Genomic DNA, 26,646 nt, shown 5'->3' with positions numbered 1-26,646 from the left:
CTGACATACACTCACAAACAGGCCAAAAGTGGGGGTAACAAGGCTAGAAAGAGGCTACCTTCTCACATCTATGTAGCCTGATCTGCTCACAGGAGTTGTAGGCTAAATGTATCGCATCAGTGCTAGTGAGCCGTTCTGTTCCCAGGCGTTGCCAATGTCCCTGCCGTGGCTTGTCATGATCAGGGCCAACCACAGTATGGGGCTCCAGCACTGACCTTGCGTGGTGTGCCTCCTCTGCGCGAGGCGGGCCTGCTGCAGTTGTAAGCCGTCACACTGGCAAAGGTGCTTTACCCAGTACGTGAGTTAGGGTGTGCCTCTGGAAGATCGGGGGCAGGATCAGCCCTATAATACACCATGTAAGCAATGACTGTCACTTCCCGAGAGGGAATCCTCTCCTTTCGGATCTCACTGCTCCAGGGGACAACCGGCTGCAGATTACAGATAGCCTATGGGTCTAAGTATACCTGAGGGGGGGAGGCCAAGCAACTGAGGTAGTAGGCAGTAGAAGTGCACCCCCACTCTTGCGTTGGGGACTCCACGTGTCCCGCTGCTAGAAGTACCCTCCGGCGGACTTAGGGTAGCGGCCTCTTGTTATCTAGAGCTTAGAGCCTGCCCGAGGGCAGGGAAGGAAAAGGCTGGCAGCCTCTTCCGATCTCTCCCCCTACCTCCATGAGTCCGCTGGGACCCTGGGGGAGCCTCAGCTAGGCCTTTCAGGGTTCGGCGAATGGGGCGGGTCTGATCCATCGACACGCGGCCGGGCGTGACCCGCCCCAGCCGCCTCTTCCGCGTGAGGGAGTAATCTGGGCCACGGCTCCTCGCGCGTCACAGGGCCACAGTGCTGTTGAAGCCCCTCCTCAGTCCGTAGGTGATGAACAGACCCCCCCGGGCACTCGCCACCTGTACGGGTGAACAGCGCACAGCAGGGGGAAGCACCTCCGGCGGTTAGCAGCCCCTCCGTGACCCTGGGCTCAAACCTGCGCGCGGAGCTCACTATTCAGGTGCCGATTTCTTTCGCCGACCAGACCACGCCCCCCCCCCCCCCAAAAAAAAAAAAACAGATTCTGAATTCTAGTATCGCTAAGGTATTTACTTATGAAGGCATGATTGAAGAATTGAAGGTCGGAAATGGTAATAAGCCCTATGGCAAATACAAACATTTTATTAAGAATTCTTTTACACATAGATAGTGAGTGCAAGCTGGCCAAATGATTGGAAATAGGATCTATGTATTTCAGCCCAGAACACATTAGCGGATGCATTTTGCCATAGCTATGCATTCAGGAAGCCACATTTACACAATTACCTTATTATTCTACATACATTATGCAATCCGTGGATTAATCACCAGCATATTTGGCATTATGACCTATGCTTCATTTACACGTATACCTTATAAGAGGACTCTGTGATTGTGGTAATTGCTTATGTCGTCTTGCACTGAGTTTAAATCCCAGATGGGCAAGCTCAGCCTTAAATACTTCCATGGCCAATCGAGTGCCGGGAGACTTGGTAGGCCATTTCTTTACAGTGCTTAGAAACTACAATAACGCTATTTTTTGTACTACGTAAAAATAATGGTATATTCTGCTAAAACATTTTGATTACATTTTGCTCGCTTTGCTATTGTGATCTAAACCAACGTGATGCTCACTAACTGCTGGTATTGTTTCTTACAGACTTTTGTTGCAGAGGCTTCCCTAGTCAGGGAATGTGCCTTTCAACCCAACATTTTCCTCAATTGTAGATTGTTTTTCAATCGAATATTGTGCCAAAATTTACTTTATCTTTCTTCGTGTTAGATGTTATCTGGAGTAAGATAAGTTGCCCTAAGATTGTGTTCTAATCAGCATTCTAATTTAGTGACCCCTATATCTAACGAAGAAAACTATTTTCTACTTATCATATATGTGATGTTGCCGAATTACACCTGGGTTGGCACACTCATTCGATTATGCTCAATTGTATATGTCCTGTATTTATAAAAAAAAGGACGCTAATTCAATATAATTTTTTTTTTTTAAGGAAGAGAGATACAGGCCACCACGTGTCTACTTAAGTTCATTGAATATTTGAAAAGCCTTTCATTGACCATCAACGTAGTTTCTAAATAGAAAGTTTAGGCCTCCTCACATGCTGTAGGTTACCTGAATGCACCCCTTTCCACGTCGTGTAAATGGTAATAAAAACCAGCATCAACAGCTTGCCGTGAAGCACCTATGAGAACCACCCTGAGCTCCACGTCCAACATGTACGAATCTTTCACGCACACCCATGATCCCAAGGCATTCTCATTACAGATGTTTCTACATTACCTTAATGCCTCTGCCTTGCAGATGTTTCCCTATTCCTATTTATATGGTGCAAACTTAGTAATAGAATGCTCTATATTACAAGAGTGGTCGGGAGTCTTCTGCAAAATCACGTATACCATGTGAGGATTACACAAGTACATTGTACAAACAAGGAGATGAATTAATTTACTCAGAATAATAGGATGTTGAGTCAAGAGTCGAGGCCCGGATTGGAATGTGGTTCTTCAGATTCCAAAGGTGGTAAACTCCCAGCTAGGTCACATCTCCTAGAGGACACAACTCCCTCAATTAAATGTCTGAAATTCTGTCAATTGTAATTTATTTCTCAATTCTCTGAGTATCAGATTCAATTTCTCCTTGAAGTTAGACAGAATTGATTGCATTCAAATTACCATCCTCCTTGGTGTTTTATTTCCACTTCAAGCATTCTATCCGCCAACAATTCGCCCTTGGTGAAACAGTTTCAGTTCAAAATTAGTCATGCAAGCTCTAAACCAGCCAGGCTCACAATCCTAAATGTACATTTCTGATTACATAAGAGATATTTTCTGTATTGCAAAGGGAAAGAGAAAAAGAGAGAGTGTGTTTGTGTATATGCGCGCATGGGAGTGTTTATAGATGTGCTCCTAAACAACAAATATGTAGTGATCCAGACACTGCAGTGAAGAACAGCTATATTTTAATTTTAGTACGCAATACATAGGTATATTCTTACAAATGTCCATCTTTTGCATGGTATTAGTCAAACGTTTTGCCTTTACTGCTCTATGATTTTTGTGAAACCATTTTTGTTGGCTTTATGACTCAACACTTTACTCCTGTGGTACAGTGATAGTGCTCTCCCTTCCAAAAATGGTACACTTGATGTACATCTGATTGGTACATTTAATTTACTTATAAGTCCCTAGTAATTAGTACTACATGTACACAGGGCTTGTAAAATAAATGCTACAAGTGGGTTGCAGTATTCATTGTGCCACCCACTAAAGTAGAACTCTAAAACCTGTCTCAGGCCTGCAACTGCAGCCTTATATGAATTTGGGTCATTGACTGATGAGGATAAAACCCTACCCGAATAACAACCACAATCCTTGTCAGGGTAAACCACAAAAGTCACCAAATAAACCTGTACTCAGCCTTCAGGTAGTTTGGTACAAAACCAGTGCTTAATTTGTGCTTTGTAGTTTCCGGTGCTGAGCACCGGCACCTATTATTGAGGGCCTGGGGCTCATTCTTCTGCCTCAAGCGTTTGCTGCAAGCAAAAGACACATATGGGAAAGATGGAGGAAGGGAAAAACAAAAAAATGTCACAAAGGGAGAAAGTTGAAAGCTGCAATAGTGAGTTGAAGGGGCAGGGAGTGGCTTTACATAAATTGAAGAGGACCGAGATGGCTTCAGGATTACGCCGCCTCATGATTCCGTGTTCACACATTTAATTGCAGCAGCCGCATGTTTGAGAGGAGGGCTTTGGGCACCTGCACCTTTTTCTTTACAAATTAAGTACTGTACAAAACCAGTAAGGCTTAACATAGAGGCAATGTGTAAAGTATTTTTTGCAGCACACAAATTGTGATAAAGTGAAAACAAAACACAGGAAAAATACCAAACCTTTTTAGAAGAATAGAGCAAATTTTATTAAATAAAATGATGCCAGAACAACAAAAACCCAATCATTAGAACCAGTTATTCCTTTCAAAACTTTCGATAGCAATAGCTCTTAAAGTACAAAGTGTCACTTACGGTTACCTGGTTGTGCCAGACCAGGGAAATGTCCCAAGTTCAGACCAACCGCAATGGGACGCTGGCTGCATACAGGGAACAGGCTAGTTCAACTGAAAAGAATACCGTCTCAAAGCACTGCATGATTAGTTCAGGTTGGACTGTAGGAGGGAGCAAGGAGCAGGGACAGCGCCATGGATGGTCATTGCTGTACCACGAAGAGCTGGCTATGAGGCACGTGCTATCATCACTGTAGCGCAAAGAGCTGGTCGGTTGTTGCAGTGGGTCATTTCTGAAGTTTTGCATTGGCAGTCACCCCGGGCTGTTGTTGCCGTAGTGCAAATTGCAGAACTTGTGTTGCCGGTTGTCACTTACGGTCCCTGTGGCATAAAGAGTCTTGTTCACTGAAGCTTCGCTTTGACGGGCGTTGTGCACACCAATTTTCTTAAAGTGCCTTTGGCCACAACTGTGTCTTAAAATCTACCTTTTGCAATAAAGAGGATATTACATTAATTACTATGCAGGTCAAAACATGACATCACACCTGCTCCCAATCAAACGTTAGCATTTATTAAATGTAATTTGGTAACCTAATAATATCCAAAGGCCGAGCTTGGCCTTACTGTAGTGAAGAACCAATTTAGAATTTTTTTTACGACCAGGACATGTAAAACCTAAGAAGAAATGCCCTGTTTGTTAAATATAATGCACTTTGCCATATCGGCCTTTATGTCCCACCTTAGGGGTGACACATGTATTAAAAGGAAATTTTAGGCCCAGTAAAAAGGTTTATTTTGCCAGGTCAAAATGTCAGTTCACAATTACGCTGCAGGGGCAGGCCTAGGATATGTTTTAAGGTGCCACTTAAGTGGCTGGCACAGCGAGTGCTGCAGGCCCACTAGTAGTATTTAATTTACAGGCCCGGAATATACACAGTACCACTTTACTATGGATTTACAAGTAAATTATGTGTGCCAATCAGGCGTAGGCCAATTTTACCATGTTTCAGGGAGAGAGCAAAAACACTGTTTGTCTTGGTTAGCTGTGATAAAATGCAACAAGTCTTATGCCAATAAATCTAATTAAAAAATCAAGAGGGGTAAAGGCAACAAATATGGAGGAAAACCACACCAAGGATGTCGGGTCTAAGAGGCCTCTAGTGCAGTTTTAAATCTCCCATTTTGACCTGGCGAACTAAGTCTTTTGTCAGGCCTAATCCTTTCTTTTCAGTTCTTATACGTTGCCCCAAAGGTAAGCCCTCACAGGGCAGGGTGCACTCTTGGGCTGGATTGTTCCCATGAGGAACAGGGTCAAGACTGATTTGCATATGGCTGGGCCCAAGCTGAGGGGGCATGGTGAGCAAAAGAACGATGAGTTGGAGTGTTACCCCGAGTTATTGCCAGTGGTTAGACTTATTGCACACATCACCTTTTGTGTGTGTTTCATATGCCACCCTAAGGTGCATGGGTATGCCCAGATGTGGGTTCCATGCTATGTCACTGGAACCAAGCTCTACCTGGCTGATGAGCCCATAACTAGGGCAATATCGGTTATGGGTCGTCTGTGTTCCAGTTCAGGGAGCAGGCTGGGCAGTTCGGGCTGGACTGTTCCCATGAGGAATAGATTCAAGACTGCTATGCATATGACTGTGTCCAAACTTAGGTGGCCTGATGAACAAAGAAAAAAATGGGTTGGAATGCTACTCCAAGCTATTGCTTGTGGCTAGACTTATGGCAGCAGCCTTCCATCACCATTTTGTGTGTTTCATGTACTGCCCAAAGAGTAAAAACTGGCCATGGAAGAGAAAAGGTCTTTCCTTGGAGGAGAAAAAGCGTTTGTTAGCATATGAAGTGAGTCACAATGAACTGGACTTGAAAGCCAGATAGGTCACAGAGTCTAGTAAGATGGTGGCAGCCACACAGAGGTACTTGGAGGAGGTCAAAGGGCCCATGTCCTCAAAGATCTTGTGCCTTGCTGAATGCCAGAGTAGAACTAGGGGGCTAGCCTATGGAAGCACATGCCAAATGTTGGGAAGAATACACTGTTGGCCCTGGAGGTAGCTGTGCAGATGGCATATGCCTCCGTGAATGAAGCCCTCAATACAAAGTTTGGTCTGACTCCTGAGAAGTATCGCTTAAAGAACAGGGAAAGTCATAAACAGTCTAACCCATCTTGGGTGGATTTTTTAGGTTACTTCAATAAGGCACTAAATAGTTAGGTGAAGGGCAGCAAAATAAGTGACTATGATGGCCTGTACAGTAAGGCCTCTGTGATGCAGCAAGTGTAAGGGACACTTGGCTGGTTACACGTGAACATGTTTGCTCATGCGTGTGAACAAGTGTGAGGGCTGCACATGAGACTACTGCTGTATGCAGCCCTGTAGCTGTACACAGGTAGCCTGATGCAGAGGGAACTCTGCAGGGTTTGATATTGACCTGGGGTAGGCATTATATTATTAGTGGGCACTCATAGGTAATGTCAATATGGTTTACTGTTTTATCTGTAGTGACACTTTATTATACACATGGGAGAAAATCTGCCTTAGATGCAGCTTTGCTTCCCTTTGGTCTACAACGTCTAGCAAAATATGAAACAGTGATGAAAATGGTGCTCCTATTTCAAATTTGGAAATCTCAATCAGATATATATTGTATGGGTTGTATAGAATTTTTATATTTTTCTGGTTCAGCTCAGGATCAAAGCCCAGGCCTTTTTCACCCAGCAGGGCCAAGGAAAATACTCTGCTCCCCAGCAGAGGGAACAAAGCCTCCCACACAAAATTAGTAATTAGCAGTGCTTCCCTCTACTCCTTAGGAGAAAGGGAGAAAGGGTTGGGAAAGAAAATCTGCAACTGTGAGTTAGCTGTCACACTTTACCAGGTGCGGCTCCACCGTTATAGCGGAGGAGCGTCGCCCCCCCCACCCGCCAGCAGCAGAAGCTGCAAAACCTTTAACAAACGAAACAATGATAAACCCTGTTTATTATCATTTTGTTTATTAAATGGGCCGGGCCATGGGGGTGACGAGACGTGAGGGGAGTGCATTGTGCACTCCCCTCAGTGAGCATGGATGTTTGGCCGGCCGTCTCGGGCCGGCCAACCACACATGCGCAGTGGGCTCTCTCTAGCCCAGCCCCATGTTGCCGGGCTGAAGAGAGCCTGCACAGGCTCCCAGTCTTTGAGCAGCATCAAAATTGGCTACAGGGCAGGCTGGAAGCCTGTGCCTGCAGCCTGCGACAGAGAGGAGTGGCATGGTGAGGCGCAAGGTAAGTTTGTATTTAAATATTTTAAATACATTTTAGAAACCCACATACTCCCCCACTCACCTCCATGCTCACCGCACCCGCCCCACTCCTTATGAGTGAAGCGAGCCACAACTGCACTTTACCATAGCAGGGACAGCCCAGGCCCACTGAACAAAGAAGGAAGTCCAGACAACTGGTGCAAACACAGGAGGGGGTTCCTCTTTGATGTTTTGGTGGGAAAGGCCTTGGCAGTGATGTCAGCTAGGGATGGAGCTGAGGCTCGGAGAGAAGATGTAATCAGTGACTTCTGAATGGCGCCATCTTGGACTGGGACAAAGGGTGGAATGGTGATGGGGCACTCCAGGATTGACCAGGGATGCTTGTCTTCTAGAATTTTCCATCCTCATTAAAAAAACTTTTGGGAGGAAGAAAGAGTGCTTTTAACGGGAAATGGGTGGCAGCAACAGACATGGACAACTGGAAAGATTGACCCTTGATGTGATTAAAGACTAAGGACTGTGCCCACAGCTGACCCCATGACCAGTGGTTCTCTCCAAAGCCTATTGAGGCTTGCCCTTTACGCCCCCTGAGGACCAGTTGGGGGAAGATCAGGAATTCTGTGCCTCAGAAGGAGGAGAGCTCACAAGACCAAAAAAAGGAGAAAAGCTGACACAGGGTGCCAGTGGAACCACCTTCTTACAACATATGCCACCTTGTATTCCAGAAGGCCTTCTGGAAGTGCTCTGCTCATGGTTGCTAGAGGTTGTCACCAGGAGTAAAATGAGCCCAGGTTCATACATATCAGCCCAACAAAACCTGGGTTATAACCTTTGAAGATTGTCAACTTTTGTGCTTTTTGAGAAATTGAGCGCATGGTGCTCTGCTGCAGGATCTGAAATAACCCCTGGGTTGGGCCAGGATCCGGGGGGTGGGGGGAGGGTCAAGAAAGCTTGTCAATTATTTATGAGCTAAGGATGGGCATGTATGGGGCCCTTGCTCCAGAGTTTTTGAGGCCTGGGAATCCAACACCTGGCTTGTTGAATTCAAAGGGGGCCCAGGAGACCCCATCTCTAGGCCCCCATAAAAAAGAAGAGGAGGATCACCATCGCACCACTGCAAGAAATTGGGTTGTTGGTTGACTGGGCTGTTGGCCCGGATCAAGCAGCAACCACAATCCTTGTCAGGGTAAGGCACAAGCAAACCCCAATTTAACCTGTTCTCAGCCCCCTGGTAGCTTGGCACATAGCAGTAAGGCTTAACATTGAGCCAATGTTTAAATTTTTTGTGCCACACATCAAACAGTAACACAGTAAAAGCACACCACAAAAGGATCCTACAACAGATGTAGAAAAATAGAGTTGTTTCCGAAGAGCTGCAAGGCTGCGATGTGGAGTTCGCCGACGTTGTTGAGGCTTCAGCCAATGAGGGACACGTGGCGATGAAAGTCTTTGCAACTGGTGTAATCCACGCAGCAGCAGAGATGCATCTGGTCTGCTGGGCGTTGCCTAACACAACAGAAGAGATGTGTTGGTTTTGCTGGATCAACAGGCTGGCAAAGCACCTTAGGCCCACTTCCAAGGTTCCAGGATTGGGGTGGCAACACTTGGCAGGGCAGAATCACACATGGCAGAATCCAGGTACAGATGCAAGGTTGTTGGAAACCTATGTCCCTGAGGCTTCGGATCAGGAGCCAGCCGACTAGCCCTTGGAGTCACTCTGGGTTCTCGGTTCAATAGATGCAGGTCTAGTCCTTCTCACCCTGGCAAGAGGGCGGCAGGTCGACACAGAAAATCAGGAGTCTAGCAGAGAGGCAGGCCTTCAGCAGCACAGCAGCCCTCCTTCCATTCCTGGCAGATTATCCACAGGCCCAGCAGTGCAATGAAGTGGTGGTGTTTGAGGTCCACCTTCAATACCCTGGTGTCCTGGTTCTAGAAGTGGGGGAAGCTTCTAGACAGTATCTTTGAAGCACAAGGAATTCCCTGCCTTTCCTGTCTAGGCTTCAAGATGGCTAGAGTGGCAAAGCACAGTTGTTGGGCCCTTTGTGTGTGGACAGAAAATAGCATATTCAGGTGTAAGTGAGTCTGTGTCCAGCTCTTCCCTCCCATCCTGTCACTGATGGCCCATCCAGTCACATCTAAGTTTCCATTGTTGGTGGCTGACTGGGAAGAATGCTCAAAGAATACACAAACTGCCAACTACGTTCTGGCTTGTGACCAGAGACAGACTGCAGACACCAAAACGTCTAAGGCAAGAAGATGCCAACTTTCTAAAAGTGGCATTTTCAGAATTGCAATTTAAAATCCGACTTCACAGTGAGTTAGGATTTTAAATGGTGATTACAGAGACACCAAACCTGAGGCAGTCATCTCTTCCCAATTAGAAATTAAATTTATAAAATGTAATAAGGCACCCCCAATGTTATCTTATGGGTGTGATGGCCCTTGCAGTAGTGAAAAATTAATTTAAGAGTTTTTCACTACCAGGACTTGTAAAACCTAAAAGTACATTCCCTACTTTTAAAATGATACTCTGCCCTCTGGCCTGTCCACGGCATACCCTATGTGCGACATATGTATTAACAAGTATTTGCAATGCAATGGGTCTCGTATTTGTTTGACTTAGAGCTAATAGCATTGTAAAGTCCTAACCAAACTTTTCTTGCCACATAAATTGAAAATTAAAAGTAATACAGTTTTACATAAGTGAGCTGATTTAAAGCGCCAGGCCATGAGCCTGAGCGTGAAGGAGAGACACAAAAGAAAAAAGACGCTTGCTCGCAGTCTAACGTATCGGCAGTTATGCAATTATCTATGTAACAGAGTTGATGGCATGCAAAGTGCTCGACTACTGCCCAGGGAGATAGCGCTGTGTAAGAAATAAAAAGAAAAAGTAGTCCTGAAGCCATGCGGAAAACATGGAGCCTCATATGTTTGCAGTAGTTTAACGGTGCTGTCAAGGCTGGCTAAACACCTTAAAAGGCATTACATATGCATACCTTTCAGAAATTAAATCAAATGAATTTTAAAAGGCAAGCCCTGAACCAACAAAACTGATGGAAGAGACATGGGTGTGGTAAAAAGCCCCCAAAGAGATTACTACAGGGCCACAGCGCTTGCTTGATCGATGGTAAAAAGGAAGGTTGGGCCTGGCAAAAGGTTTATTTTGTCAGGTCAAAATGGCAGTTTACAACTGCACGCACAGGATCTGCAATGGCAGGCCTGACACATGTTTAAAGGGCTGCTTAAGTGGATTGCACAATCAGTGCTGCATACCCACCAGTAGCATTCAATTTAGAGGCCCTGGACACATGTAGTGCACTTTATTAAGGACTTATAAACAAATTAAATATGCCAACTGGTGGATGAGCCAATATTACCATGTTTATGGGAGAGAGCACAAGCACTTTATCACTGGCTAGCAATAGTAAAGTGTGCAGAGTCCTAATACCAGCAAAATTAGTTCAGAAAAAAAGTGGAGGAGGAAGACAAAATGTTGGGGTTAGATGACCCTGTGGCTCATAGGTCTAACACCCCCAAGACAGAAGAAAGGGCTTAGGACCCCATTTCCTTGCCTCTGATGTGAAGAAGAGGAGAGGGAGCGCTGTTGGGCTCCCCTCAACTTGGGTGAGCCTGCCTCACTCCCCATGCCCATGTCTGGTAGGAGTGGAGTGGCCACCACACAAAGACATCCTGCATACATTGAATACTCAGGGGAGAAGCAGGCTGCTGGCACCCACACTGGCAGTGATGTAGGTGGCCGAGCAGGGAACCGGCAGGTCCTGCAGGAAGTAGGCTCCCCAAGCTACCCCCTCTTTGGGGGCAAGTTGCTATGCCCAGGTGGGACCAGGCACCCCATCACATTAAAAAAACACTAAGGAACAACTACTTGGCTCTCCCAAGCACAGCAGGAGATGTGTTACTAAAATAGTCAATGCTCATTGAGGGAGCACTCCACAATGGGTTATTTCTTCTTTACATATTTCTCTTGTCCTGTGGTGTCCCAAGGACAGTGGGGCACCACCAACAAAGTAAAGAAATGTTGTGGGGGCTGCAGGAGTTGCAGCAGATCCCCCAGGGTTGATTAAAACAAACAAAAAAACATACATTTGTAGGGACAAGGAGATTATGACCCCTACATGTTTTTTATCATCTTTAAAGCAATCCCAAGGCTGGAGCTTTTGCTGTTCACCTGAGAGTGGAGCGATCTCTAGGAACCAGCCCTATGACTGCATTTAAAGCGGCCTAAAGGCTTATGAAAAGGACATAGCCTCTCATTAAGGGGTCGCAGTCTGACTGCCGCCAAAGCGGTGGTCCGACCTCTTTGACGGTGTTCAGACTGCCACATTATGACCATGGCAGTTGCACCACGGTCAGACCGCTAGCACCGCCAGTTTCCCTCCAGTGGAGGGACTGGCGGTGCTGGTAGTCCTAATCCACCAGGGCAGGACTGCATGTAGCACCACCCTGGGGATTATGACCCCACTCTCTGCCCGCTTTTACATGGTGGTAGGACCGCATGTAAAGGCTGGCGGAGACGGAGTGCAGGAGGCCCCTTGGAATGAGCAGTGCAGGGGCCTCCAGGGCCAGCCCCGTCACATTTTTTTAAAGCGCGACGGGTGCTGTTGCACCCTACGTACCGCAACATTGCCACTGGCTCAATTATGAGCCAGAGTCAATGTTATGGGCTGTTCCACCTGGCCAGCGGGTGCAAACACCATTTCTACCTGCTGACCCAGCAGGGAACTTGTAATGGGGCCCACAGGAAGGCGACCACACTGGCGGCAACCTGACCATGGGACTTCACCGGCCATTAAAAACCATCCACCGAAGTCAAAATGACCCCCAGAGACACTTGCTATGTTCATTTTTAATGTTATATTAACCATTTATGTTCACATTCATTCCTGATCAATGTTGAAATGATTTATTGACATTAGTAATTGCATTGACACAATTATTGACCATAGTGAAATACTGATGATTTTTGACATGTGATTTGCTTTATTTGAAGTGGTTCCCCCTATGTTGTGATGTCTATTTGGTATAGGTGTGAGTTAACTGTAATTTTGGGGGTTATGTCCCAGTAGGCATCAAATGTGACTGCAGAATGTCATCTTAGGTATTTTCAATCTGCTCTGTCTATATATTTGCAACTTATTGCACAGTAGTTAATTCAAAGGGGTGCTTTGGTCTCTAGTAAGGAGAAATTGTGGATATGTTACTTGCACGTGTCTCACCTCCTGCCCAACTAATACCCAATTTCCTACATTTCACTTGATAGTTTATAATTTACTTTTTAGCCAAGCTGGGGTGTGTGGTGTGTGTAGAACTCGCCCTCTGAGAAGTAGCCTCTGTGAGTTTGTTTTTTTGCTGTAGCCTGTGTGGACAAGTGTCAAAACACACATACACTGACTCGGACTAGCTCTTTCAATTAAAGTTACGTGTTAATAACTTCTAAAGTTCATATTAATTGACACACTCTCACACTTCCTGATTTGCACTTACACACAGTTCTGTAATCATTAGAGTAACTGGCTAAACACACCCTCATTAACACAATTACCTCTCTGGCAAACACTTGCACACATAAATTTGTCTGTTCAGTACTACATGCTAGCGATCACTTATACTCACTCTAACGTTCTTGCACATTTATTCAAGCATGCTGATTCACACGCTTATTCATGCCCGCTGATTTACTATGACACATATCTCATGCCGTCTCACATTTTTTCATTATAGTGCACTCACATATACTCACATACATGCAGTATCCTTACAATGAGAGTGCCGGATCATGGCCAGATTGTCCTGTTTATGGACATCAGGAAAACTGTGCCCTGAAGGCAAAACATGGCAAATTAACGCACTAAATCAAAGCCCACTCGTAGTGATTCTCACACTCACACATTAACATATACACTCGTATAAATCAATGCACACATTTACTTTAACTGGGAAAGCCAGATAAGCGCATGCCTTTTCAGTAGTAAATTAACACTCATACATATACTCATGTTTACATACAAACTAAAACACTGATCTTTCAATAGATATGCAGATTTTTTAAAGTTCACCCTCATTCTCAAGAAGGTCTGTTGGCACCTACGTATATACACACTGAATAATAGCAATTTTCTGCAGTGCCTAATATTGCTATTCTGGCATTTTTCTATTGCTCTTACAATTAAAAAGTGTTAATTTTCCAATTTTTTAAAAAATTTACCAATGGTTGAATGAAATGGTGAGTTGAATTTGCATGATTTGAATTTTGTGACGTAGAAATCACCGCTGATGACCGTAGCAATTTTCTAATGAACTCACTGAGCTAGCTAGTATGTACGTACTACTCACACAATTATTCCCAAAGCCAATGGGTCTGTATGTAAAGTGCTAACACATGAACAAAGATGATATGTGGCATGTCTCTGTGCAACCTCTCTCTTTTCGCTGTGACTCCTACGCCTGCACTATTTTTTACTCCCCATTTTTGTGGTGCTGCTCTTTTTTTTCTCCACCTTTCTATGGCTTTGTGAGGACTTCGCAGCCCCTCACACACTGGTACTGACTCCTGTGCTGGCATTGCATGCATGCACTGATTCTGCAGGTGATCATTTTCAAATGGTTTGCCATTTAATATTATTAGTTTACCATTTCAAGATTTCCGACGTGTTGAGAGCAATGAGTTGGCTATATTGGCAGGTTACATCAGTAGGCCTGGCTTTGGCAAACTATGTTGTTTGTGGTACAGTTCCACGATGACCAGCATGTTGTTTCGAAACATATCTGCATTTTGGAATGGTAAATCATTGATAAAATATGTCTAAAACCTTCAAAGATGGTTGCATATGCATTCAGAGGTGTCCATTTTTGAATGGGGTTTGCCATACTTTAAGACGGGAGATATGTTGCTTTCAACACGTCAGCCATCTTGGAATAGTAAATTGATAATCAATTATGAACAAACTATTTTAATGTGGCCACCCACGCATCCACAAGCATGGGCAAAGCCAATAGTTCAGTGGCTGGCCTATATAGGACAGACCTATTGGCTTTGTCAGTGCTTGTTTACGTCAGAGGTCACTGATTCATGTTTAACTATTTATGCATGAGGTTGCAGCGTGGGTGGCAGGCAGAAACTACATAAGAGCTCAGCTCATCTTGGGCTCCAGAGTCTAAGAGGAGCTCTAGCTCGGTCAGAGCCAGGCATCTGGCTCAAGCCTGGCTCGAGCTTTCAGTGATTCCCACACCTCTATTGACAGGTACTTTGTAATATGTCTTATAAAGTGGTTGTGCAATAATGAGAGTTTTAATGTGTTAGTCTTGGGGCCAGATGTATCAAAGGATTTTGTATTCGCAAATGGTGCAAATCGCAAAATTCGGCCGTTTGCGAATGCAAAAATGCCTTTCAAGATTTATGAAAGTCATTTGCAGTGCAATTTCAAGGAATCGCTAAAATAGCGATTCCCTGAAATTGTGACTCCATTTAGGGAATTGCAAGTTGCGATTCTCTAAATAGGAAATCGCAAATAAGGAATTTCCTATTTGCGATTTCTAAAGCACATGTATGATGCATTTCCTAAAAGCGAATTGGACATTTAGAAAATGCAATTACCACCAAATCCAATTTGGTGGTAAGCATGTGCAATTTTTAATAATGCTTTTAAAAAAATTACACATAGCGCATACATGCCCCCAGGGCATGTGTGTGCATCACATGTCCACAAATATCTTTTTTCGGGCGCATCAAAGGGAGCCTTAGGCCCCCAGCACCCTAGGGTTTCCATTACCTTATTTGCGAGTTCCTAAAAGGAATTCGCAAATTAGGTAATGCAAAACCATTCACACCTATGTGCCTACAGGCCCATAGGGATGAATGTAGTCCCATTTCCTAATTGCAATTCGGTAAATAGCGATTGAAATGCAATTTTCATACATCCCATTTTGCATTTCTTAAATAGTGATTTCTAAAAAATCGCTATTCAGGAAATGCAAACCGGGACTTTGATACATCTGGCCCTTGGTGCTTTATTTACCTAATTAGAAGCCTGGAAGTTAAAAAAAAAAATTGAAATAGATTGCAAAGCCTGCGTGGATGAAAGCTGGCTTCATTTGATTTTTTCCTTTATCTCTTATAAGGTTAGAACAATAGCAAGCTGAATTTCCTAGAGGCCTGAGCAACCGTGCAGCATTCCTTGTCATCGGGTGGATCCAGCACAGCTCAGATATCATTTGTGTGCAGTTTCCTTTAGTAACTACTCTTCTGGAATCAGAGCAGATTCCTCTACTAACATCAGACAGAGCCGCATCTGTTCTACATCAGTTCTTCAGAAGGGAATTGAGCCCACTGTCCACCTGCGAGACTGGCACTTGACTGCATGTTCTTTTATTCATGAGGAAGTATATGTTAGGGCAAAGTTGCAGCACCACTACTTCAATTCCCCAGAAAATCTAATTAGAAATGTGATTACAGCTCGGATGTAAGTGCTAGAGCCTGACCCGACCAAGATAATCTGCATTTGCCCTTGCGATGACAGTGGCATTCATTACGATTCACAGAAGTGAATCCCAAGCCCCTGAACACCGGCACAAGACTTCTCTTTCCCTTTCACACCCTGACGTGATTTTAAATGGCCATTACGTACAACACCCCAATCACCCCAGTGAGGGAACTTTTCTAAAGGTATAAGTAGAACGTTGCCCAGAAATCCTAATTCTGACAGACAGGATTTCCTGTTTTGCTGAGAACATTCTTTTTAATGTACTAATAAGTGACACCTATGGCATACCTTTCCCTGCGAATCGGTCCCTCCATGCCTGCCTGCAGGAATAAACTTCCTATTACACATGATCTGTGTCAATTCGCACATGTGATATATCAAGGCGTGTGATGACATGAGGAAGAAACAATGATACATGTAATGTTATTACCGGGTTCCAAATGGGTTCTAAAGTAATTATCTATATTTAATTTCCTACATTGTCCTTCCTGCCATTTGTCGTGATCGGTTGCCTGCTTTTCTGAGCTTCATGTCAAATGCTCTTTCTTTTGAACTACTGCTTGAAATACTTGTTGTGAGGTTCACCTTCGATGAAAGACAGTGCGGACCAGCAGTAATCTCTTTCTTGCTTAGGTTTGCGAAAAACATGGCACTGAAGGCGAATCACTAGCAGTTCGTAGCGCTCGATCCGATATATGCTCACAGCGGTCTTGCAGGAAATGCAAATAAACATATCACACACGGCTGAAGTCAGTCCTGCTTCATAAAGACTTTTTTTTTTTAATTCACGTGTTAACCAAATAGTAAATGTTGTATGACAATAGCAGTACCTCACTCACCAACACAGCTAGGTCTTCTAAAGCAGGGTCAGCAAACGCTTCTGGAATGAGACCTACTTCTGATCAATAAATATCATCCTGAACTAGTAACAAATATATTAACTGATAAAAAAAGTTTCCACCTTGTGCAAGGTCATCAGATTGTCTTTTTCATTACGCTCGCACTCTTGCACTGAGACTCCTACAGCCCTGCACTCGCCATGCAGTGCTCTCTTTACCACCCCTGTGTTCACAGTGTCACCAGCAGCACAAGTCTGCTTTACCACTGGTCAGCAGGTCGTTGGAATAGCTGTCACTTCAAGGGTCTGTAGCACAGCAGTGCTGTCCCATGCTCTATGCTGGAGGGAACATTACTAAGTTCCAGACTGTACAAATAATGCTCTAGGCTGGGCTTTGTTTCCAGGAGCTTTTTATTATCAGTCAACGGGCTACCAGCAGCTGAGCTGCCCATTGGAGACCCCTGCTCTAATCAAAGCATCCCGCAGGATCTGTATTAGTGTATTAAAGTGTCACCCCTTATTTGTCAGTCCACTTGCCCCTCTTCCTCTACTCAATGGCTACAGTCTCTCCCACCCCCAACCTCTACACCACCCCAATCCTATGCCCCTACCCTGACCACGGTAATCATTCTGCAATGCTATGCAGTTTTATAGCTACATGTGTGCTCTATAAACCTACATACATGAATACAGTTAGTACAACATGCTTTTATGATTTTGCCTAGCCATGTATTATTAGCAGATTTGAGGATTTCACATCACAGATCAGTTTGATGTGATCTTTGATAATGGTGGAATTACAATGAATGACATCACAAGATCTTTAAGTAAGATGAGAGCACAGGGCCAATAATGGTGATAGAACTCACCAGCTATATCTTACCAGATACATTTTCTTTGTGAAGACTGTGTTAGCAGAATAATGTATCAGCAATGCATAACTCAGGGGTAGATCAGGATTATCTTTTCAAAGTCTGCCAAGCACTCACTGTTGCTGTCAGCTACGTCGCCACTACATAGTTATAGTTAAGGCCATGGTACTGCCACTAGGATATATATATATATGTACATATTGCCTAGTGGCGGTCGCCGCTAGGGAGTTATAGTTTGGACCTAGTTTCCAAAGGAAGAGCTTTTTTTGTTTTGCCTATACCTTTGGCGCCGCTTGATGAATCTTCACAAAAATGTCAAAACTTATACTTTGCTTGGTTTAGCTTCTGTCCTAAAAGTTTCGAGGTGATCCGTCAAGCGGGGGCAGCGAAAAAAGGGGGATCTCAAAACGCGTTTTCCTCATTCACTTTTCCATAGGATCTTTTGACACACCTACAGCCCAAACCAATTAACAGAATTACACCAAATTTGGCCAAAGCTAGATTCTGTTCTGCAGATCATGCTTTTTGTGGTTTGGTGGGAATCCATTCAGTAGTTTCAGAGTAATAAAAGGCCAAAGAATATAAAGATATAGGGTTTCGGATCCTCCGCGGATCCAACTGTCCCCGTGCTGATATCGGATTGGCTGCCAACACGTCAACAAGGAAGTGTTGATAGCCATCTTGGGACTCAGCTTCAGCCGAGTCCCAGAAATAAAAAGAGAAAAAAAGAAAAAGGGGCCCGGGTAGAGTCACTCTGACCCCTTAGTCCTAGTTCAGGGGTCCCTGAGGTAACCCGCCAGGGCTAAAAAGTATTTAAAAAAAAAAAAAACATCAGACTAATCCACGGATGGATCCTCGGATTTTTCTTAGATTTAAAAAAATAATGGTCTGCCTAGCTTTCTATTTGTTTTGCCGCCAGGTGGGCCAAGCCCCGGGGGCTTTAGTGAAAAAATGTGGAGGGGGGTGTCCTTGTCGCGCCGCTGCGCACGGCCCGAGCCGAACATTCGGCTCGGGCCTCAGCACCCGTTTCTCTGACGCAACGCGCCCCCAGTCTGCTGTGTGCTTGCAGAGGCCCCAAATTAGATATCTTGGTATATATGTAACACCGAGTTCGGCAGATTTTTTTCAACTGAATCATATGAATGTTTTTAAAAAAATACAAGGATTGTTACTTAAATGGCAGGAGACTCCTATGTCTATTATAGGAAGGACTGCTTTGGTTCAAATGTCGATCCTCCCGCTACTGCTGTTTGTCTTTTCAAGCGTGATTCTGCGAGTTCCCAAAAAGTTTTTCGATAACTTAGATGTATTAATTAGACAATTTATCTGGAATCACAAAAAAACCAGGCTCCAATTGGCTAAGTTATCTTTATCAGTGGAAAACGGAGGGTTAGCTCTTCCCAATATGGTAGCTTATTACGAAGCAACTGTACTCGATTGGGTGTCGAGGACAGCACAAAACCGAAAAAGTAATTTCTGTCTCAATCAGATGATGTTAGAAATGAATGTCCGTCCTTTGCATTTTTTTAAATTTCCTCATCTACCAAAAAGGGTTAGGTATAAACTACCAGTTATGTTCTAAACAATTATGTTACAGTTAAAGTGTAAATATCAAATTGACGCTCCTTCGAGTAAGGGATATTGGATGTTTAGGAGTAGAACTAAGCCAAAGCACTATTCTGCAATGGGAAGAGATGGGTTTTCAGACCCTAGACGATTTTTACGTAGTGGATCGTTTGAAAACATGGGCACAGTGTGTAATGGGCGCAAGCAATGTTCCAGAAAATTTTGCATTTTCATATTGTCAAATTCAACACCTTTTGCATCCAGTGTGACAACCATTGAACGATGCAAATATACACATTGCTCAGGCCTTCTATAATAACCAGCAAGGTATTGGGAAATGGTACAAACTTCTTCAGGATGCAGGGACAGTTAAGTTAACCGCCCAATTTCTGGTGTGAATAACTAACATGACAGGATGTAAGATAGAGATACAGCATTGGAGAAAACACAACGTAGTGTCCCACAAAGCACTTACAGGGGCCAATTTTAAAAAGATCGCTCTGTTTTCCAGGTGGTTGATGTACTATACTCCTGCTGTAGTAAGAGATATGCATTTTGAGACATCTGGTTCCTGCCCACGTTGCCAAACCTTCCAGGGGGACTGGATACATATGTGTTTTAGTTGCATATCTTTAGCAAGGTACTGGGAGCAGATCTTTCAGACGGATAGGCCATGTGATTAATCTTTGCCCTTTAGTTGCATTTGGGGTATGACGCAGAACATTAATCTCTCTTACGCATCCAGACAAATGGTATTTGTAGGTACAGTGGTAGTTTTATCACTTATCCTGCAGGCATGGAAATCACCAGCCCCCCTGACTTACACACCATGGGAGGCGAAAATGGAATATACAAGGGCTAAAGAAAAGCTGTATGCTAGCCATGAAAATATATCATGCGATTTGGGCCAGAATGAGTAAGACGGTGGAAGATTAGAAGGAGGGTTGGGACAGTCGAGGAAGGAGAGTAAGCAATTAATTTCAAATTTTGAATTCTTGAACTATATGAAAGATGTAATTGTGCGTTATAAGCTATTGTGTCATAACAGTCATGTATGCAATGAGGAAAGATGGATTTTTTATACACATGTAACGATGCAAAGCTGCACCTGCTGAAAAAAAAAAGTAAAAAAAAAAAAGAGAGAAAGAGCACAGGGATTAAAATCCACAGTGCCAACATGTTGTAGAGCAAGTTCAAGAGTCCCCTCTTGAAGGAGATAAAGACTTCTTTTGGTAGCATAGTCCATTTGGCTATCCGTACCATTTTCATTAAGGAAGGAAAGGATCTAGAGAAGACATTCTTCCTTTGATAACTAGCCAACTTCTTTTGAGAGGCTTGGAATAGAGGGTCCATTCTACAGCAAAGTTATTTTTCTGTTGGTTATTATGGGCGGCCCTCTCACTACTGAAATGAGCAGAGTCCTGTCCTCCAGACCTAGTGGGTGGCAAAACGGAATGTGCCATCAAAAGGTAACATGCTGACTTTGTGTGTACTTTGTCTGAGCTATTATACTGCAAAAGCAATACTGCTTACAGACATTCGTGCTGATTTCAATCTATGTAGATGGGAAAACTACTCAAGGCTCTTTTTCTTGAATGTAAATGCCATTTTCTCTGATTCAGCCATCAATGAGTTGTGGCACAGCAGCCAAAGTACCATAAACTTTCAGAACTGGGTGCTCTGGTATATCCCATTAGCCTTTTGGAGGACTGAATATGTTTCTTCAGACCTCAATGATCTGGTAATCAGACGACTGAGAAAAAGAGACCTCTGCATCTCTTTCATCCTCCTCCTCCAGCTTGTCTAAGTTGTTTCCATCTCAGTACCAACCTTCAACTGCTGCTCAGCAGGGCTATTAAAATAGTACCACATCATCAACTCCCCAGTCTATTGAATGTCATGAATATGTCACCACTGCCAGTTGATTTTGCAGTGGATCATCTTTTACCTGTCTGGACAGAAGGGATCCAGGGTTACAGAATTCTGTCAAGCAGCCAGGACGAATCCTTCTTCATGGGCACGATTTCCATTCTTTTACAATCTGACTCCACCCCAGTGCTCACAAAAGTGCAATATATTACGATGATGTTATAGGGCACGATTACGACCCTGGCGGTGGCAGTCTGACCGCTGCCAAAGCGGTGGTCCGACCACTTTGGCAGCAGTCTGACCACCACATTATGACCAAGGCGGTCGTGCTGCTGTCGGACTGCCAGCTCCGCCAGGACACTGTGTCCTGACGGGCTAGCGATCCTGGCGGTCCTAATCTGCCAGGGCAGCACTGCAAGCAGTGCCGCCCTGGGGATTACGACCCCCCTCTCTGCCAGCAGTTACAGGGTGGTAGCACCGCAATGTAAAGGCTGGCGGAGACGGGGTGCAGGGATGGAGACGGGGGCCCCCACTTGGCATGGTCAGTGCAGGGGCCATCTGGCCAGCCCCATCACAAAGTTCACTGTCTGCTTTGCAGACAGTGAACTTTGCGACGGTTGCTGGTGCACCCTAGACACTATAACATTGCCGCCGACTCAATTACAAGTCGGTGGCAATGTTGTAGGCTGTTTCCCGCTGGAAACTCGTAATGGGGCATGCAGGGAGGTGCCCGCACTGGTGGCAACCTGCCCATCGGGACTTCGGCGGACGGTGTAAACCGTCTGCTGAAGTCATAATGACCCCCATGGTGTTTTAACATGTGACATAAATCAATATATCTGGCACCATCATGAACTTGTGCAGTGTGATTTAGATTACTGTCAGTCTGTTCACAATTTATACCCACACAACATTGTTTACAGGTGGGTTGACTGTGTGTGGAGGGCGTCTGGGCTGACGAGATATACATGGGTGTTTTGCTTAGATTATAATTGAATAATTGAACACTGTGGCATGTTTAATATCTTTCAGGGAACCATGGAAACAACGGAAACAATGGAGCCACGGGGCAAGAAGGTTCAAAAGGGGATAAAGGAGAAAAGGGAGATTTAGGGCCGAGGGGTGAGCGAGGAAACCCCGGGCACAAAGGAGAGAAAGGCCACCCTGGCATTCCGACGGAGCTCCAGGTAAAACAAAAGCAAAAATGACAAGGACTTAACATTTTATTTCTGCAAGCAGGGCCCAGATCATTTTTAAGTGGACTATTTCAGTCATGGTTCCTAGTTTCCCTTATTCGTGTAAAATTACTGAAGCAATTAAATTTGGTGTTGAAATACTTTGACGCAACATAAGCAGAAGTATGTTTTTTCTGAAACTTGGATGAGGCATTGGAAGTGGATTTAAAATGACCAATGCTCCATTGGCCGTTTAGCAAAACGGCTTTCTGTATTCACCTTTAATTTAATTCATTTTAAAATAGCGCACATTTGACCCGGTGTCAGAGCGACTCACATGCTGGATAGATAGCGTTTAGTACAAAGGTATTGCCATGCTAAAACAAGTATTGACAGAGTCAATAGTTCTGACCTTGGCAAGATCGTGCAGTGGTTACTTTTTTTTATCTTTTATTGTAAGCATATGGGCAACAAAGAGCAAGAAACTGAAAACGCAAAAATGGGGTTGGCTATATGCTTCCAATAACATTTTAAATTAAAAAATAACCATTGCAAACATTTTTTCAGAAGAACTGCATGGGTACTTCCTGGCAGATAGGCATGCTTAAAACAGGTACAGAAACGCTTTTTATTTTTAGTGCTTATCACAGGAAAATATGGGTCTTATTGGTGCAGAGAGGGGCATAACTAGCATTGGTTCAGCAGATGCAGTGGCACCAATGCCCAAAACTCTAAGGAACCCACTGAGCCCTGATAATTGTTGTATTTTGCTACCCCAACAAAGGAGTAGCATTTTCCTTCCTTGTACCAGGACCTATTGTGTCCTCTCTATGCTACTGGGTGCAAAGAAAGGCTACTTTTGTTTTTTGACATGCTATAACTTAAATCATGTTTAAACAAGCAAATATGACTGAAAAAGCAATGAAAACAGATAAAGAATGGAAAGGAAAGCATTAACAAAGTAAAGTACTGGCCCAACAGACCTTTCCTTTTTAGGTGGATGTGCACATGTGATCAAGCAAAAATTCTGTCACTGACTGTGCAAGACTGCCGGAAGTTGAACTTGGCTGGCCTATTGTCCCATGCTGTATGATGTGACAGGTGGAATCAAATGTGAATGACAGTTTAACAGAGCAATGGATACAAAGAACTGAATCAAAGCTGTGTATGCATGTGTCTATGTTCTTATTTATGAATACATGAAATTGCCAAGACTAAGACAGAATGTAAAATCTTTGACCAGGATGACCTACTTGATGTATCTAACCTGTTTCATTGCGGTCTGCCTGCAATTGCGTAAAGTTGCCAATCAAATATAAACAGTGATTTCTGATTGGCACTGTACTTTTTCTTGGCACTCCTTGGGCGTCATTAGGAGTTAGACGGATGCCCCTCGCCGAACTTCTGATAGGGAGGTTCCGCCACACTGTTTACCTTCTCACTGGACCCTTTAAGACTTTCTCGCTAGGCTGACTGGGGGAAACCGAGATTTCCGCCAATCAGCCTAGTGGGAAAGTGGTGGCAGCATTGTCTCCGGCTCTTAATCGAGCCGGCAGCAATGCTGGCACCTGCAGGGTGCACCAGCACCCGCTCAATGTTCACTGTCTGCACACCGAGGGTGTTGGACAAGAGGACTGCCCAGGTCAAGTTCATGGACAGTGCAGGAGCCCCCATGTTGCCCCCTACACCTGTTCTCCACCAGCCTTTTCACGGCAGTGATGCCATCATGAAAAGACTGGTGGAGAACCACCTGACCTGCACCCGTCGTCATCCTGTTGAGATCACTGATCCCGGCAGAGATGACGGAACCTCAATGTGGCAGTCGGACCGTCACAGCAGTGGCGGTCTCAAGACTGTCAGCCTCGTAATGAGGCCCATAGTCTTAAAACTTCAAATAAAAATCATATGTCTGCATTAGTCATTATGCTGACTCCATGCTGGGTTTTAGTAATTGTGCTGCCATGTTTTCATCCTCCCCAACTCATAACCCATTTTCCTAAAAGGAGCCATTATCTCCCCCCTAAAAGAACATGGATTAGTGCAAATCACAGACATCATGATTCCTTGATAAACCTAATGAATTAATATAATATTTTATTTGCCAGGAATACATGTGGCATTTATATTATTTAGGGCCTGATTCCGAGTTTGGCAGTCCTACGACTGTTAAACTTGCGGTGGCAGTCGGATCACAGCACTCCTGGCAGTCCAACTGCCAGATTGCGATCCTGGCGGTTGGACTGCCAGGAGACCGCCATCTCCACCGGGATCAGGGATCCTGACAGTTTTGTGCGGTTGAAGTAATGGTCGGCCTCGTTGGTGTCCATGGCGGCACCACCGTGCTGATCATGACTTCACTTTCTGCCATCCATTCCTTTGCGGTTGCACCTCCATGGAAAGGCTGGAGGAAAGCCAGTGCTGAGGGCCACAGGGTGGCCTCTGCACTGCCCACGACCTTGTCATGGGCGGTGCTAGGGCGCCCCCTGCCTGCACTCTCAGAATGCTTACTGTCTGCTATTCAGACACTGCGAAATTCTGAGGGTGCTGGTGTGCAACAGCATTGGCCTCGGCTCCCTAAGGGAGCCAAGGCCAATGCCGCTGAAGAGTTTCCACCGGGCTGACCAGTGGAAATGTCATAATAAGACATTTCCGATGGTCAGCCCAGTGGAAACATCGTAATATGATTGAAGTGAGGCTGCAGCCTTGACAGCAGCCTCACCCCTGCCATATTGATGGTCTCAGTGGCAATGGCGCAGAAATCGTAATTAGGCCTCCAGGGCCTAATTATGAGTGTGGTGGTCCTCCGAGTGTGGTGATCCTCGACCACCACACTCACTGTGGCTGTCAGACCTCCGCGGTTGTGGCTGTCCAACCATCACATTATGAGGTTGACGGTCAGCCTCACCAACCTACCACCATCTCTGCTGGGATCGGAGATCCTAACGGGCTGACGGAGGTGCAGGTTGGAATCAACCTTTTGTAATGTGCAGACAGTGCACATTACAAAGGTGCTGGTGCCCCATTCGGGTGGCAGCATTGCCGCCGGCTCAATTACGAGCTGGCAACAATGCTGCTGCCACTTTCCCTTGGTTTCCACCGGTCAGCCCAGCGGGAAAGTCTTAATGGGGCTGGTGGGGAGGTAGCCAGAATGGTGACAACTACCCCGTCTGCAGTTTTGCGGACCTGTGTTCCCATCCACCACACTAACAATTGGGTCCTTAGTCTTGATCTGACTGATTCTCTAAAGGAGTAGGGAGAGGTCCATTCTTTCCTCTGAAATTCTTTAAAAAAATAAGAGTAACCAGACGTCTGCAGTGATTGCTGAATAAATCAGCAGAAATACATGAAGAAATACTATTTTGATTTGATATGCAGGATAAATGCTGTATGAAGCATACTGTATTCTTCTCACATGTATCTTTGCACATGAGCATGCAGGTTTTCTGCCACACAACCAGACCACATATCAGGACCTCATGCACTTTCTTCAGACTCTTCGCACATAGGTCATTCTGCTAACACACGTCTCCAACCAAACATACAAATTTGCTTTGTTTGCTCCAGACAGTTGGAGTTCCGAAATGCCACACTAGTAACCTATAAGAATGTGTTCCACCTAAATATTGAAACAAAAATACTCTTGAGATATAAAATAATCTGTGGTATCCAGAACATGGTGGTGCATAGTATTGAAGGTAAGAATACGTTTTATTCTTCGTAATGGATATTGATGTTTAGAATACTGTTTGTTTTAATTTATTGTAGAATTTATATTTTTGGTTGTATTTTGCAAAGTACTAATTTAATGTGGAATGTTTACAAATTATTTTGTTAGCAACACAAACATTTAAAAATGTTATTGTAATTAATTCGATATATTTTTTAATCATTCACGTTCAGGTTTTGTTGAAGTGTTAAATATGTATTAATGAGACAAGAGATGCATTTGATTTAAATACTTTTGGAGTATTTTTGTTTCTATGTTAGTGTTTTAACTGGTTATTGCATTTATAGGGAATGTGAGTTGAAAGTGTTTTAAAAAAGGCATTTAAATGAATATGATACACAAAATTCATTATTTTTTATTGAGCAAATTAATTAGATAATTAAGGAATACATGTTAATTTGCAATAAAAGTTATTTGTTGGGTTTATTGGGATGTGGGATGTTTTTTGTTCAAAGCACTCTATGGGCCTCATTACGAAACTGGCAGTCTTCAGACGGCTAGCCCCGCGTTGGCGGTCAGGTCCGCTGCTGCTGTGGTGGTCTGACCGCCACATAAAGAACCTGGCAGTCAGTCCTCCAGGGTTCAGCCAGCACTGCTGGGATCCATGATCCCGACGGCCTGGAGGTGGCGGAAATCGTAATCCAACAGGGCAGCGCTGCATGCAGGGTTGCCCTGCGGATTATGACCTAATTCTCTGCCAGCCTTTTCATGGCTCAACAGCAGTCCAGGACTCTTGACGGTTCTCTGGAGGAAAAGCTGGAATAATGTTTCCCACCTTTTTGCAGTGTGTGCATAAGGATTGCACTCTAACACCAGTCAAGCGTC

At 44.4% G+C, this 26,646-nt stretch overlaps 1 protein-coding gene across 3 annotated transcripts in view; it reads left to right on the top strand.

Moving 5' to 3' along the window:
• C1QTNF3 (C1q and TNF related 3) overlaps positions 1-26,646 on the top strand; it is a 686,748-nt gene that overhangs the window by 213,111 nt on the left and 446,991 nt on the right. For all 3 annotated transcript variants that reach the window (XM_069220626.1, XM_069220618.1, XM_069220607.1), the window contains exon 3: positions 21,952-22,106. In XM_069220626.1, coding sequence (XP_069076727.1) covers positions 21,952-22,106 — 155 coding nt within the window. The remainder of the gene's footprint in view (positions 1-21,951; positions 22,107-26,646) is intronic.

This window comes from Pleurodeles waltl, chromosome 1_1 (genome assembly GCF_031143425.1).
Source record: "Pleurodeles waltl isolate 20211129_DDA chromosome 1_1, aPleWal1.hap1.20221129, whole genome shotgun sequence".
Classification (NCBI taxonomy): domain Eukaryota; kingdom Metazoa; phylum Chordata; class Amphibia; order Caudata; family Salamandridae; genus Pleurodeles; species Pleurodeles waltl.
This window is presented reverse-complemented; position numbering and strand designations above follow the sequence as displayed.